This window comes from Melanostigma gelatinosum (assembly GCF_949748355.1).
Source record: "Melanostigma gelatinosum genome assembly, chromosome: 16".
NCBI lineage: Eukaryota > Metazoa > Chordata > Actinopteri > Perciformes > Zoarcidae > Melanostigma > Melanostigma gelatinosum.
The window spans coordinates 5,281,991-5,299,151 of record NC_136649.1 but is presented as its reverse complement, the minus strand read 5'-3'; the positions used below and the strand labels follow the sequence as shown (position 1 = coordinate 5,299,151).

Here is a 17,161-nt window from a genome sequence, read left to right as displayed (position 1 = left end):
GATGTATTAAGAATAGCTTTTGCTGCACCCTTTGATGAAGGCATTTAGTATTAGCCTGGAGATAATACTCACAGCAATGTGCTGAACTATTTCTACATCAACCTATTTGTTGCTGCAAAGAAAGATCAAAAAAGCTCCAGAACGAGCTACATACTTTTTTTAAACAGTGTGTTTACCTTGATCTGACTTTTCAGTTCTTTGAGAAATTATACTTGTACTTATAATAGGGCATCAAAGTATCACTACCCGTACCAGACAACCCTTTAAAAAACCCTGATTTTGATCAACGCAAATTAAAGTGCAAAGATCACGGCCTAAGAATGTGCCTGAACAATCTCCCCGGCGTGCTGCAAACTGAACCAAACCGGTGTTGGGATGGCTTTTCTTTTTCTCGCCCGTCACACGCGTGCTGCAGTGCCAGGACTGCACCTTGGTTTCAGGGATTTGGGATGAGCTCGGCTGCACTCGGCTGTCTTTGTCTGTGGGTTTTGGAAAGCCTGCCTGCGAGCGTCTTTCTTTGGGAAACAGCGGCGCTCTTGGCAGGTGACGGGGTGCGCACACACACACACACACCTGGACATCCGTGCCCAGATGGAGGCAAGCGCGGCGGCAGCTGGTGTGACGTCCCCCCTCAGGACGGTCGGAGTCGCCAGAGGGGGAGCTGATGTCCTGCACCGTCGTTCGCATAGGAAACTCTGGCTGCAGTATGCTGGCGTGATGGATGGGCAATGAGGAAAAAAAGAAACACCTATAAAGAAAAAAACAACTGTCTGTCTGTCTTCATCCCATCTCCTTCATCTGTCTGCGGCTCTCTGCGTGCGCCTCACGCCTCCTTCACAGTGCCAACACCTCATTAGTGCAATATGCAAATTAGCTGGCATGGGGCCAGGGGGTCAGAGCACAAACTGGAGACGGAATAATAGCACAATGGTCGCATCTTTGTGTGTGTGTGTGCCCTCAAATGCCTGACCAGATCCGCGTGTGTTAGAGTATTTGTGTGTGACGGGGGGTAAAGAACTGAAATGGAGAAGCCTACTACACCCACTGTTCATTCAGTGCATCTTCTAAATAGCCATGACCTCATAATCATGTTTGTTTTTTGACAAAGTTAAAAGATCTCCCGTTACAATGTTTTTTCTCAGATCCCTACACTGTATCCTCTCCAGTAGCCTGAAAAAGACGGCGCACATGACCGCACTATTTCATTTATGTCATGCTTGGAATGGGAAACCCGTACCTGGAGGTGAGGGAAGCAGATGGAAGCAGAGGCAAAACTCTATCAGTCTTCGGAGAAGAGAAACATTTAGAATATACAACAGAATTGCCCTTTGGTGTCACCGAGAGATGGGCAGAGCCTGGGGGCCAAATTATCTGTGACAAATCAAAGGTTGCAGCGGGCAATTGAAAGGGAACATGATATGAAAGAGGGACGCTCGGGCCAGTGGCTCCCCTGCCAATGACATCGGCCTCGCTGTGAAATTTCACTTTAGGGGCTGCAACCGGCACGGGGTTAATATCTCCATTTCTGATAACGGTGCCTCAGTTATCACACTATTTGATTTAAAAGTGCAACTCATTTAATGAAGCACAATAAAAAACATTTTGGAAATGTGCCAGACAAAGCTTCTCTGATAACTTCCCAAAAACCTGGCAGAACAACTTTGAGTGCCTTAGAGTTCACACTGCTCATAATGACTCACAGTGTTGGACAGGGTTGCTCCTTTGAAGATGGTATAAATGTTTAAATAAGTTGAATTGTAGTATTACAGCATTGGAAATTAAACCCACAACAGCAACCGTTTTGGTGAATTTAACATATTGTTATTTCTACAAGAATACATGAAGTTACTGTAAAATTCTGCACTTTTTTTGGCAAGGGTCACGAAGGGATTCACCCTGTTCACACCAAAACCGCCTATGCTAGCAGTCAACCATGGCATTTCGTGTTTTACAGCAATGTTACGATTCATCTCCAAGCTTCTTCACATTGAAGTGAGTCAGTTAAACCAACAGTGTGATGTTATACCAGCTTAATACACAGCAACTTGCCTCTGACTTTAACCATTTGATACGTGAGTAAAACGGGGTTTGTAAACTTTTGTTATGATGTTCAAAATTCGGACAAAAAGTATCGGGTTGTCAATTTAATCGAACGCTCCATTAACTCCATGAAGAAAAGTGATTAAAAAGAATTGTGCTCGAGCTAGCTAACGTTACAGAGCTAACATTAGCGCCACTAATATAAGCAACCTGATGTTATGAAACAGACCAAGTGAAACATTATCTGAGATGTCAACAGTTCAATAATCATGAAGACAAACCAATACTGGAGACTTTGAATTTCGGATAATAAGCGTAAGTTACCTCGGCTCCTCGGTTGATCTCCACATGGCTCAGAAGGATGAACTGATGCTGTTGTTTCCAAAGTCATGTTCAGGAGCAGTCGGTCACATCTTGTCACTCAAAAATGACTTTTAGGCAATAAGCAGTTTGAATAATATAAATATTCTATCGTCATTACAGACACATTAACCTACAATAGACAGTACGATGTAGATGGATTGTGATTCACTGAACTTGTATAGAGAAGCGTGTGTATCCACCTCGTCATAAAAAATACTGTATCATGCTGTTGAATTACGGTAGTCTGCTGTTATTGTTAATTGACGGCATTAACTGTTAATTTACATGCAAGGGATGAACATTTAACTGTATGTTACAGTTATTATGAAATACTGTAAGATACCTTTGAAAATCCACTGTAAATTTACAGTAATTCGTTACAGTGTGTAGTTGAAAGTCTTGACAGCATTTGGGTGCAAATTCAGGAGGCTCATCACGCTACGCAGCATGGAAACAACCGTGGGATCTTTGTTGCATGTTGTACCCCGCTCTCTCTCCCAGTTTCCAGTCTGACACTACGTCGGTCCAATAAAAGCAAAAGATTCCACAAAAAAGATTGCTGCTAACCGGCCCTGCTAATCTAGGTGCCTGCAGGAGAGTTGACCGCAGTGAAAATGTTGTTTTCCAAAGGCTAAACGCCATAGACTGTATATAAGAAGTGGACGTAGTCATTGTGACGTCACTCATTGGTTTGTGGACTGCAGTTATGAAGCCTCGAGTTTGCAGTCACAATCTTGTATTACAGCCGTCGCCATGTTGTTGTTTTTTGCACGGAAGTTACCATATTTGAATTGCGGAGGAGCAACGTAGTGACGCCAAACACGTCTCTGGTAGCGGCAGCGTCAATCACAGTCAGCCCGCCCTAAATCCTACCCTGCTTTATGGTCTATTTGACTCTAAATAGACCATCATTTTTTAAATGAACATCATGCTGTATTGAAGAAGACCATACAATCATGTTTACAATGTTTACTGAGGTAATAGATCAAGAGAGAAGTAGAGTCTTTATCTCATTGACATCTATAGAATCAGACTTCTTTTTTTATTTTGTTTGATAAAATCATGTTGTGAATTCTGGCAATCATCTATCGATCATCTATCTTTTTTTCAAAAAATGTTGGCTTTTGAACTGAGGACTGAGATAATTACAGAGACGAATACTGATGCAGAGTAGGTGTTTGAGAGAGACTATCACACACAATGTTTTCGCCGTCGACATTCAACGTATCAGCTAATTTCAGAACATCCCATATATTTCAAATTATTCATAGTTAGTGTAGCTAACTTCTTAAATGTCTTTGATTTTCCATGTTTGTCTGAAATAAATGGGTGTTTGAATGAACACACTGCTGTGTTAGCAGGCAGCACTTTGAATGTCTAAACTAAATGCCTTGCAGACTCCTCAACCATGCATGCACGCACACACACACACAGTTTTGTTTGACAATCCTGTTGATTGGTTTGAACACAAACCAATTATTGTTCACCCATTTTACAATCACCATTTCTGTTCATCTTTCTTAGTGTTGTTTTCCATTTCTGAGTTTCCTTGTTGCCTCTGTTCACCTGTTTATTTTGTCCATTCGTAAAAAGAAGCCATTATTTCTCCCCCCCAGGCGAGAGACGACGGTGGCCTCGGTGGGAAATTACCCCAGCACAGCTTTACTCAGGACACGCCCAGGCTTGTCTTCAAGACAAACAGCGATGTGCTTGTAAGGACCATAACCCTCTAACACCAGATAGAGTTTAAGCTTGATTGCTACTGCACAAATGTGTTTTGATGTTGTTTCTTTGTTCAAAGTGTATAATTTTCAACTCATTTCCTCCTGACATTTCAATAGACCAGTTCATATTTTGGGCATTACTGTAAGTAGCAGACATCAACCATCAGACTCAGGTCAGCCCAAGAAATAAGACACAGCACACTATGTTTTACATAAAGTTTGCTCATGTTTCAGTTTGAGCTTTTCACAATTTATTTTCAATGTGTTTTTATTTGCTTTGCTCATTTTCATTGTACCATTCATATTCAGTGACTTGTGTTGGGGTTTTTGGAGTTATCAGACAAAGAAACTAAGGATTTACTGATTCATGTTTAATATTTATTGAGTATTGTATTATACTTCATACGTTTTACATAGATCATTCATAATTTAGTGAAAGAAAACAGTCGGTGGTATTCATCACAACAAAAGACAATGGAATATGTCCCACATACATGGCACATAACATGCTTTTGGAAGTGTATTACAATATTGCACTTATGTTTTGATAGTTTTTCATTCCTATGGTATTCTATATGTCTAATAATAACATCGTACTCATCAAGTTGATGGCTGGGATCTTGGATTGTGGCAGCATCACGAACAAGAAGTCAGATGGTGCAAGAAAAACAAGCAGTCAACCGCTGAGGCTTGAAACACACCGATGGATTTGCCAAATATTATTTATGGATTAAAAACTATTTCGAACCGTCAAATTATACCCCAGATTGCACATTCGTTGACATTCAGTTTAACTTCTAGACAATGTGGCTTAGATAATCTTGTTACACTGACCGTTTATTGTCTGACCGTTTACCTCTTGCCCCATCGGACTTCCTTCTAGCATTGTTGCTGAGTTTCCTGATCTCATAAATGACTTCGGTGGGTACAATGTTATCACAACCGATAGAAATGATGGCCAGAAGTAACGTACAAAAAGAGACCCAAGTGGTAACTGACCCAAATTCTCCTTTAAATCTATAGTTAGTTCATTTTGGGAATTGTTTTTCTTTGTCCTTTCTGCTGAGAGTTAGATGAGAAGATCAATGCCTCTTGCACATCTAAATTAAGCTAAAGCTGAATACGATGCTACAGCCAATGTAGCATCGTGCAGCTGGTTATCTTATCTTAGAGACTGAAATTATCGAGTAGCTAAATCTGGTACAATACATATCTTGCACATATGAAGTTCATGTTTTTTGGACATGGCCCTCATGACAAATAAATGTCATAAACTACAGTAAATCGTAACTCCGTCTGAACACAACAAAATCCACCGACTCTAACCTCGTTTGTTTAATCCATAAAAAAGCTAAAAAGCACATACGGGTAATTCCTATTAAAACCACAGTGTGTCACTTTTATTATTTGTTTTTTTTACGGATTAAACAATTGAGCGGATTTACCAAGTAAGAGCGGCATTTGTGTGTCACGTCTATAATGACCGATGGCCGATGGCTGGCTGTGATAAGAGAAGCCTCACGGGGAGTGTAGCTCTGCTCTTCTTTGGCTTTCATCTGCAGTTTAAACGTGTCACGTGCCATTCAGGTTTTTAACGAAGGCATCAGGTACACGGTGAAGCCAATTTAAAAGACTGGGAAAGCACACAAACCAGATATGGTTCCCCTTTTTTTGTAAGCCAGATAATTAGAACCATCGGCATAGATATTCCGATAAATGAGGCCACTGTGAAATTATATTTTTTGGCTAATCATAGCAACAAGTCCACATGTTGCAGATGGTCTGTTAAGCATTGCCTAAGTTTAATTTTCTTTTGTAAACGTAAGTGGGAGCTTTGTTCTGTTTTCTTTTCCCGGCGGACCAGGTGCTTTAAGTTTGCAGTGTCTCGCTCCATATTGTACCTTTTGGACCGGATCCGCAATGCAACAAGCACGGTGTTTCTGTTTGCCGCCATTGATGTGCGTGAGACAGTCCAAGTAAAAACCAAGCGACTGTCTTGCTTGGAGCACCTGGTTCGTTTTGTCCTGGGTTTAATCCTTGTGTTTTGCACTTTGCGACTATAGCAGCAATCTGAGAAGTGTCAAAAGAATCACATATCGACCTTAAGCTCCTGCTGCTTAAACCTCTTCGTTCTACATATAAAACCACTTCAGGCACTACAGCCTCTTGTGAAACTCACAATCTCTGCTCAGCCTCTTAACCATCCGCAACCGCCTCCTCTTCTTCCTCTTCATTATCGGAATCCTCCACATCCTCTGCGATCTCTTCGACATCTGCAACCTCTTCCTCTTCTCCGCCACCTGAAACTCTCTCTCATCCTCCTCTGATAACCTGTTGGTCCACAACCTGATCCGTCAACTCCGCTTTTCAACGCTCTTCATCCAATCCCCTTAAAGCCTGACAACGGCCATACCTGACACACTCATCGAAGATGATTGGACACTAGCCGGGCGAGAGGGTGAGAGGGCGGAAGAAAGCGCAGACTGTCGAGGTGGTTGCACTGTGTAGTATATGGAAGTGCGCTAATTGTTGTAATGCAAACGGTTAAACTGCACCGCCGCCGCCGGTTCGTTGGCCACGACGGAAATAAATGAGCATAATTATATTCAGCTGCAAACATCTGTGTGGTGGTGGGGAAAGAGACAGCGAGCGAGAGAGATAGAAAGCACAGCTCCATTAGCGTAATGCGCAGTGAAATTTCACTCAAAGTGCAGAACGTCGTTAAGTGCTCTCCATCTGTCTTTCTGAGTCGAGGAGAACAATTTTAGCACATTCATTATTTAAAATATCCTGGGCCTACCATTATCAAACTCAACTTGCGAGAGCACCTTTTTGCCTTTTACTCAGTCACGGCTCATTGAATTAGCCAGGACTAACTGGGCAGTTGAAACGTGTCGAATTCGAGGCACCGACATCTGAGCGCCGCCAGCGAGCTGTTTACGCACAGCGCTCGCCATGCAGTCCAGTCTCTGATCTGTTTCTGCTGCTGCGGTTCCTCGTGTTCTCCAGCTGCTCGTCCCGACTTCCATTCAAGTGTTGGTGCAAGAAATTCATCCCAAATTGCGTTTGTGCACGTCGTCCCTCCTCAGAGGCGCTGCATGATGAATTATGACAAATGCAGAACTTCGGTACATATTTTGAAACTTTTGTCCTTTTGTTTCTGCTTTATTCAGAGAAACCGATGTAAAGCACACAGTGGATGCAAAGAACCTGATGTTTTACACGTGTAGCAGCTGCAGGACAGCATGCTATGTATTCTTTTGAAATCCTGGCCCATGCTACAGTGCGTCTGCAGAGCGGCCCATGTCAGTCCACTGTCTTTCAGCTGCTGCCAGACGGGATCCTGCCAAATAAACCAAGGTTGTTATGCAGAGTTGCAAAAAATGAGTTTGTCCGCCTTCCGGTTGCATCGCTCAACTTATTAACATTCAGCAGGGGGGCTTAAGGGTCTGTGTGATGGATGGATGTCGTTGAGGGGTCTGACACCTGATTAATGCCTTAATTATCTCCAGCGAGGACCTGTCACTCCTCCCGGAGCTGACAGAGTGAGCTGTGTGTGGCCTGACGAGTAACGTCGTGTTCGGGGCTCGCCCACTGCTATCTGCTCTACCAGGGTCACATTCATTTTCTTCCCAAAGGAAAATGTGCATTTTCTTTGTGCTGCAAAGGTGTAGAACAGTGATGAAACAGTGCAGCGGGGTGTTTCGGGATCTTTGCCACTGCAGTGAGCAAGAAAGACAACTTTTAAATTGAGCCCCTTCGTGTTTTACTCGCAGCATACAGAAGTGGTCCTGCCTTTAAGCGCAATATGTGACGAGAAACGTGGTTTGAAAACTGAACTGGCAAAATGTATTGATTGGCGTTGACCACATTTCACAAACCCTAATATGACTCTAAAAAGTGTATCTGAAAGTGATCCTGTAACTCTTAAAGTTACAGTAACGTAGGATGAACAATAATCAATTTGGATTCGTTTAAAAAGAGAGACCTTCATTGTGACAAAACGTCTATTTACATGTATGCGGAAAGGCACGAGTATTTTGTATAAAAGATGGCTGCATTGCATTGTGGTATTTTGAGGCTTCTGAATATAACAGATTTGTAACAATGTTGAACGTTTGGTCTGAAATTACAGTTCTGTTTGAAAACAATGCTGTTTTCAACACAATACAGCCCGTTTGCAGAGTATCCTCTTTAAGACAATATGCATTTGTGTTACTTTACATTGTGACATGCGTAAATGGAAACACTTGTCATGTACACATGCACTCATTTTGTTCTGAAGGAGGCTCTTATACAAAACATCACACGTATCATTAAGGTTTTAAATCAGTGAAACATTTTCAGTAATAATCGTCACTGCAGTGGTCACTAATATAGTCCCATCATGTATGTTCAGCCATTTATCCACAGGACTAAGACAACAACAAACAACAACATAATAGATACCTTGTCAGCTTTTAGCCATACTTCGCTTTTTTGGTGAACTTCAGGGCTTAAATGACAAAATAAGAAAGGTCTGCATCAAGCTACTTGGGTGCCTCTTTTCTGTGTAATTCAGTATCGATCAATCAGTCAATCCCCCGAGCATTTAAAGTGACTTAACTTTAATGGCTGCCTTCCAGTTGGCACACACTTCAATACCAAGTGCGGAATGCCATTTGAGGGAAATCATCTTTTTTTGTCTCGTTGTGCTTGGGGCGTCAGGCTCCGAGGGATCTGTGGTTAAATGAGACTGAGAGTGTTTTTTATTGCCGACAGAAGGTGTAAATGGGCATTCCTTGTTAGGACAGAAAGTTAAAGACAAAGTCACTTCAATACCACTTAGCAGCAGAGCAGAATGCCATCATGTGCACATTTACCTCTCAGTAACAACACATCGGTTCAAGCACATGCACAACCATACACACACCTACATTACATAAGTCAAATACATTTCAACGAACTGCAAAGTTACGTGTTTGCTCTTGACAGATTTGTAAAAGTATTTAGAGACAGCTTCAGTAAAAATAATCTTTTTTGTCCAGTTGGTTTGGAGGCTGAGCTTCTGCTTACCAGGTCACTTCAGGGGAGATTGTGTTGCATTTCATCACAAACTAATTAGAAGTCTTTTGTATGCAGTGTGACAGGTGCTGATGCGGTGTGTGTACTGTGTGTGTTTTTTGCCACAGGTGTGTGACTGGTGCAAACATATTCGCCACACTAAGGAGTACCTGGACTTTGGTGCTGGTGAGCGGAGGCTGCAGTTCTGCAGTGCCAAATGCCTGAACCAATATAAGATGGACATTTTCTACAAGGAGACCCAGGCTGCATTGCCCGGAGTATTGTGTAACCCAGGTCACGGGATGGGTGGGGAGGGTAAGTTGGAGTGCGGTGGAGGGGTGCAGCTGCTCACTCCTGAATCCTGGGGGACTCCGTTAACGGACCTGCGGCATCAGGCTCCCTCACCAGGGGGGCCTTCCACCACCTCTGCATTGGCCCCTTCCACATCCTCTGCCGCCTCACCCTCAGACACTGCTACCCACTGCTCCCCGTCTTTATCCTCCTCAGCCAGGATCCCCACACCCAGACCCCACGAGAGCCCCACACTTCACCCCCCGCCTATTCACACTTTGCACCCACCTGTCGGGGTTCCTCCCGGTAGCCCTCCCATGGTGATGACGCCCCGGGGACCCATGCCCCTGCCGCTGTTCATGGAGCATCAAATGATGCAGCAGATGCGTCCACCATACCTTCGGCCCTCTGTCCACCCAGGGGGTCCCCATAGCCCCCTGTCAAACCCTATGATCCCTGGTATTGGTCTACCACCTCCCCCTAGGTCCATGGGCTCAGCATCAAGCCCCATGCACAGGCCCCTGCTGTCTCCCCATGTCCACCCCATGTCCAATCCCAACCCTGGCATGATGCCCCCCCACCCTGGTCTCTCAATGCCAGGCATGCCCCCTTTCCCCCCAGTCAACATGATGCCCAATGGACGCATTCCTCTGCCCCCAATGATGAACTTTGGCATGCCGTCCTTGTCGTCATTGGTACCTCCACCAACTCTCTTGGTCCCTTACCCTGTCATTGTACCACTCCCAGTCCCAATCCCAATTCCAATCCCAATCCCAATCCCCTTCAACCCCAACACTTCCAGGTACCAGCCGGACAGCAGGGGCAACTTCCACAGTGCTCCAGAGTCCTCCGAGGCTTCAGCTTTTTGGCCCCACTCTCCAGGGTCCTCTGGAGATGACAGAGGGGAGCAGAAAGTAGAGCCCGCTGTTGCAGAGCGTCTCTCTCCTGTACGCTCAGAAAGAAGCAGGATGGCGCTGGTGGACTTGACTGTCAAGGCAGAGGACAATTCGGGTAACACATGTCTAACCAGCGGCCCTGCACCGACGGAGGGGGTTATTGATCTAACTGTGGGCCAGAGGCCATGCCAACAGCAGGTAATTCAGAGGATGCTACCTGGAGTCCAGGTCAAAGTAGAGGCAGAGGCGGAATCGAGATCTCCACCAGCTGCTGGGCTGAGTTGGGAAGGGAAGAGCACTCGTGATGCGGTGGAAAGGGCCCTCTCTCAGGGCCTCCTCTGTACCACAGAGCTCGAAGGGGCAACACACCCAAACACACTGGAATCATCAGGCCCTCCCTCCAGCAACAGCAGCCCTTCTTTCCATGATGATCCTCCAGTGAGCCAGCTAACTCCCTGTATCTCTAACCGTACCCCATCACCCTTGCCCAGCACAGCACCGACCCAGCCCCAAACCCTGCCCCACCTCCAAGCTAGCCCTGCTGCCCCGTGTAAAGTCATAGTCAATGGTACGGGGTGGCATTCGCTTCTCGCTCCTGCCTTTGAGTCTTACTCTGACCGAAGAGGAGACAGTGTTGCAGGAGAAGGAGAGGCCGAGCAGCAGCCAGCCAACGGTGAGCTGGAGCACGAGGCACTGAAAGAGAACAATTGCTCAGTTGGAGATTGGGAGCCGGGGAAGCGGGGCTCGGTGCAAGACGATATAGCGGACACAGTGGATGGTAAGACAGATCCTGACTCCAACATGGAGGAGGGTGAGCATGCATATGCCCTGCCGCTGCTGTCTACCGGAGGCTGTGTGGTCATCCAGCCTGTGCCAAAGCCCGGCGCTGACAAGACGGCCATCCTGTCCTGCTCCATCAGTGCCCCTTTGTCAGCAGACGGGACTGCTGAGCTGGAGCCGCCGCTAAAGAGGAGGTGTCTGCGAATCCGCAATCAAAATAAATGAGGTGGGTTTACCCCAGTGTGCTCCTACAAACATGCTTATGTAGTTGTGCAGACTCCGTGTTTCAGTATGAATTTTCACAGATTTATTCATTGATATTTTGTTGTTGTAGTCATCAGTCCCTTTTGATGTTTCTCTTTTGATGTTTCTCACTTCCCAGCATGTATTTCAGAACTATTTGAAATGACCTCCTTTAATTCTAAAATGTTCTTTACCAAGTTAAGTTATTATTCATATTTAGTCTTATCAGCCTAAAATTGGGGAAATTCTGGCAAAAGGGTTGTTTCATGTTTTGTCCAGTCCAGCGTAGCCAACAATAAGGCTGATCACTTCGGCGGAATTTCACAATGTGATGCTTGATTCAACACCCTGTGCCCTCATACAGACAGTAGTCAAACAAGCAGGTTCATTTTTATCCAAAAAGAATGTCAGAGTGCATGTATAAAGTGTCCTAACCCCACTGTGACAGACAGCGTATTTAAATGCCACTGACTCTGAAAAGCCTCTAAAAGGGATAGTGGACCAGGAGGGAAGCCCACTTTCTTGCCAGAGCATGTGTTTAGCCAACAGTTTTCTAATTTGTTCCGCATGTATTTCTCTAATTTTACAGGAAAATTACCTGTTGCATGAGTTTGACGAGCTTCAGAATGGAAATGTCTATCACGTCAAAGGATTTATTCATCACATTAATACCAAATGTAATGATGCACTCCTCGAGTTGCTAATTTAATGAAATTGTATTCAAGAGCAATTGAAGACCAATTCAAGTTGCGGTAACATGAGGCGAGTGCTCTGAATGAGAGTAATTAATAACGACAAAAGATGGAAATCAAGGCCTGTTCACCGTTAGTGCTGCTAAATGCCAACACGCAGCTGAGGGGGGAAATATAGTGTAACCTTCAGATACCTAAAGAGACACAATTTATGACTTTTGGGAGAATAAAAAATCAGCATGCTCTATCATGCCTTTTCCCACTTGTGTGCAATATCGCAAGCCATTCATTATGAATGATCTAAAACAGTACGTAATGAATGCCACCAGAGAAACAGACGCTGAATATTTCATTCTTTATTTGCCCAAAAGTGTCGTCGAGCTGATACCGAATGCGTGTACCAAAGAGAATAAACCCCAAATTAGGAGGGACTGCTGTAAATGTGCACTTCCTTCAGTTTGATCCTCGGCGTTTTGAACAGCAACACCGTTGTTGTATGAGCCCCGTTGCTCTGAACTGAACACCCTCCGTTCTCCCACTTACCTTGGAATGAAAGTTGGAGCTGCCTGCTTTGGTTTCATGCATCGACTTTACAAAAACAAAACAGCCTTCGGGTGGGGGTGACTCAGTCTAATTCTCCTCCCACTGTTTCACAGATGGACGCTCTGAGGACCACAGTGCCATCAACGACACTCACTTGTCCACCCCCCCCCCCCCCCTGCACACATCGTCCAGTCTACCAGCACCACAAATCGCCTTCTGACGACTGATGAGAGTCCAACCGGACATGGTGATGTGCATCACAGCAGAGCGGCTTTTGTCCGTGTGACAGAGACTCTGACGGACTGAACCTCTACGGACTTGATGTCGTGGCCAGCAGGATCGCTCGACCTTTGAACTGCAGACAGGAATATATATATATATATATATATATATATATATATATATATATATATTCCTGCGATGGGAGGACCTCGCCCCGCTGCTTCTCTCCTCGTTTAGGGACTCTCAACCCACACCGCCCCTTATACCTCACGCACCCTCCGCTATCAAAGCAAGTGCCCTCCATATTCTTTGCCACTATGGAACGAACACCAGAGCGATTAGAGAAGGAGTCCCAAAGAGAGATTTCCATCCCTCAACGAAATGCTCGTGTTTCGGTCCAACCTGGCGCCGCACCGCAGGTACACAAATCTCTGCGCCAGTAAGTTATTCTTTATTCTCACACAACTTGTCGTTTAATGTATAGACCGAATGTATAGAGCAGCAGAGCTGGCAATAAGATACAAGAATTCTGCTCTATCTAACCAGCAAAAAAAAAAAAATGTACTTGCCAACCTGACACAAAGCGTTCTGGATGGGTGGTAGCTTAAAAAGAAGCATTACAAGCATGAATACAGATAATGCAATATGACTGAAGGGAAATTTTTAAAGAGAGGCTGGAAAACTGTCCTTGGACATAAAATCACCAGTTGTGTTGAGAATTATTCCCACCGAACTGGGGGATCAAATATTAACCTTCACCAGGAAGTAATGGTGTGTGGGTGGAATCATACAGTCTCTGCCATTTGATTTCTTCTTCCCTGTAGCTTCTATTTGTTTGCTCTTAAACATCACTGAATTGAAATGTTGAGACAGAGTTCTCATGATAATCATTCCTACTATTGACATTTCCACACCCTCTGTGTAGTCCGTGTGCTTTAACGGTGAGCCGTACCAGTAACAGTAATAGCTGCTGTTTGAGAACATTTCAACGCTTTAACTGCGCCTCCGAAACAACCGGGACGGCACGGCAATGTAGAAACTCTGCCGAAACTGCAGCGGGCCCTTGCAACCGCAGGCTAGTGCTTCATCTTTTCTATAATACATTACTGGTGATGTTCCTCAAATGGGCTAGTTTGAGACAGACTGCACTGAATTTAGAGGGGGCAGAGGGAAAGTCATAAATAATTATTTTGGGACCTGGAGGAACACCGTTGAAGAAATTTAGTTTCTACAAGAAAGACAAATTCATTTTTGGAAATAATTTGAGAAATATTTTTGAAACATTGCCTCTTGCTTGTGTGCCCGTCCTGCCAAGTTGCTTACATTTGCTTACATTTTTTTGTGCCAATTATTATGTTTTTTTAAGCCAAATTTAGAGCCAAATGTTTTGGGCAACCCATCCTGTTTGATCTGATCCAGTTACACCGCGGCTTTAAGCCCGCCAGCTGCGACGGTCAAACAAAGCCAGCATTTAGTTTACACTCCTATGGAGAAGGGTACGTTGTACCACTGCGAGACAAGGTATCGTCACATGCCAAAGGCCTCTTTCAAATTGAAGATTTGATCAGATAATTTATAGTTGCCAAAATAACAAGCACTTAAAATAAAGGAAGATACTGGAGAACACAAGTGGACGTCAAAAGCAGCCTTACCCTGTTGTCTCTCTTTATGGTTTATTCTATCCATAAAGGCCGATGATACGTCACACCGCGAGTAAGGCAAAACATAAATCTGGATTAAAAATGATAATGCAGGATTTGAGTGATGCTTAATCGTGAGTTACATTACGTGTGTCTATTTTGCGGTCCCATCTCACTGTTTTTTGCCGTAGCCGTTGATTTATTTTTTTGTCGCGGTGTGACACTGTGTGGTTCATTCTGAGGCCGAACGCTTACACAAATTCCCATATCACAAGCACACACACGCACACAATGCATATAGTAAATCGAACCATGTGTACGTGTTTGTGTGAGGCAGGTGCAGGCAGAGAGCTGAGATTACAGAGTGTTGACTCAGAAGTAAGCAGTGTGCAACTCTATCTGTTGCCTGTTAGTCAGGCATTTAGGCTTAGCTTGCCGCTTGCCAAGGCCCAGCTTTGGTGTCACTTTAAGCACTTCCTTGCACCCCTTCGCGCTGTATTTCTCCGCAAGCAATGGCAGTGAAAAAAATGCTCCTTTGAAAAGCGGCTTCTGCTTCTGTCTTGTCTACTATCTGCTGAAACGCATTTGTCCATAAGTAGTGATAATTCTTTCTGTAATTCTTTTGCAAGACAACCGTAAGCACATGCATCTTTGGAATACTGAGCCAAATGCACCCCTACTCCCGAGATTTCCCTTTTTGAGACGGCAGCTTTCTTATCCAGAAACCAGGGCTGATGTCACAAAGAAACTGGACACTGCAGTCTCTAATGTCTGTGATATGGGAGCCATACAAAGCCAAGGCCACAGCCAGGGTTTTAGAGGTCATGAGACCCCCCCCCCACCAACACACCCCTGACCGTTTAAACCAGAAGCCAAAATCTCTAATGCTTTTATATTTATTTATTTATTCAGTTGCCTGTTGAGTTATACTTTCCGTAAATGATATGTGTTATCAAACTTATAAAACACCCACTGTTTTGAGAATGTAAAGTCCCCCCCCCCCCAGGATGCAAAAACATACAGAGGCCATGAGCTCCTCAGTGGCAGCCACTGACACAGCCCTGTCCTTTGTCTGAGGCAGGCCATTTGTCAGTGTGCGGGCCTGAACCATGCAGTTAAAAAGAAGGTGGATGAGGTGGAAGACTATCATGTTGGGTGAGGAGGCCAAAGTTTTCAAAATGCTCCTTTGTTTGCTGCTCCAAGCTAACCCTTAGCATGCACTGCACTGCTAGCATTTAAAATAAACAGGAAGACTGACCCTGTAAAGGGAAAAGAAAGCTGATGATGCTGTAAGACATGTGGACTGTTTCTTTTTTGTTTGGTCCCGCTAGCAGTGGAGACGGATGATGGCTTTGTGGACACATTGCACTAAAATGTATCGAGCACAATGATGTAAATCAGAGGATGAGCACTTTTCCCATTTGGACTATCCATGAGCTATCCTCTAGCGCCACCCTCAGGACAAAATATCCACTTTCTACTCAAAATATCTGGAGTCAATGGCCAGATTTCAATAGAAGGAATAGTTCTGCCAGCTTAGCTTAGCATAAAAACTGGACACAGGGGGGGGGGGGGGGGAAGCTAGCCTGGCTCTGTCCAAAGGTTAAAAATGAAAAGGTTAGAAAAGGGGAAACATTAAATGTCTGTATAAATGTTTCCAGTCTTTAGGCTCAGCTAAGCTAAACTAACTGGCTGCAGCTTCATAAGTGACTTTCCCAAAATGCTGATTCTTCCTTTATATTATATTCCTTCATTAATTGTTTTGGTGCCCTTTTCTTGACTCTTCTTCTTATACCACCATGAGGCTGAACTTACAAATTTAGTCAGACAAAAGGCCGATCTCCCCGAGTCATGATCTTGAATTATGCTGAGGAACTCACCCAAAATCTGCTGTTACTTCTGCTTTTTCCTCCTGCTTGACACCGTGACACACACACATTCAGACACACACCAGACAAAACAACGTGCACCCTAATCTGCAAAACGGCTACACCGTCAAGGTCTGAGACGGATTTCGGAGACATGAGAGCCTAACTCTCACGTGGAAATCCTGGACCACACTGAATCAGCCTTGTGCGACCGCACCAGTGAAGAATCTCCCAGCATGAAGGACTGCAGGCCTGGTCAACAGCCTGAATTATGCAATGACAACTAACTCCAACCCCAATGTAGACGAAATGAAACATGACGTGACTCCATGTCATACCTTTCAGAAACAACAGAGAAGTTGCCTTAACTCTTGCTTGTATAATCTCTACAGCTAAGACAGTGACGCTCGCTTGTGAAGAAGACTCTCCCTTCTTTGTACAAAATGAAATATACCAGAAAACAACAACTTCGTTATCTCGCTAGTGTCAATGTATAGATGATCTGCTTTTTCTGTAACTCGTATGGACCGTCACATTTTTGCTAAGAAGGAAACCCTCCTCCCAACTTCCTCGTTCCCAAACATCCGATCTGTTGAACGTTTTGACTTGTGGTGGACTGTCAATATTTTTGTGTACATTTTATAGTATTATTTATTGTTGACAAGTTTTTTGCATTTGCAAATAATAATAAAAAAAAAAAAGACAAAACAAAAGTGAAGGTGGTTTGACCTGAGCATTGGATTCCGATGTAGATGCCCGGTGAACAGTGAAAAGCTTTTTTTAATTATTAAAAATGGAGAAAACAGCGACATGAGG

At 44.3% G+C, this 17,161-nt stretch overlaps 1 protein-coding gene across 1 annotated transcript in view; it reads left to right on the top strand.

The window, feature by feature from the left end:
• Positions 1-12,829, top strand: part of sobpa (sine oculis binding protein homolog a) — a 34,244-nt gene extending 21,415 nt beyond the window's left edge. The window contains exons 5-7 of the mRNA XM_079286296.1: positions 4,020-4,115; positions 9,299-11,363; positions 12,729-12,829. Of these exons, the coding sequence (XP_079142422.1) occupies positions 4,020-4,115; positions 9,299-11,362 (2,160 nt within the window). The 3' untranslated portion in view covers position 11,363; positions 12,729-12,829. The remainder of the gene's footprint in view (positions 1-4,019; positions 4,116-9,298; positions 11,364-12,728) is intronic.
• Positions 12,830-17,161: the final 4,332 nt, after the last annotated feature.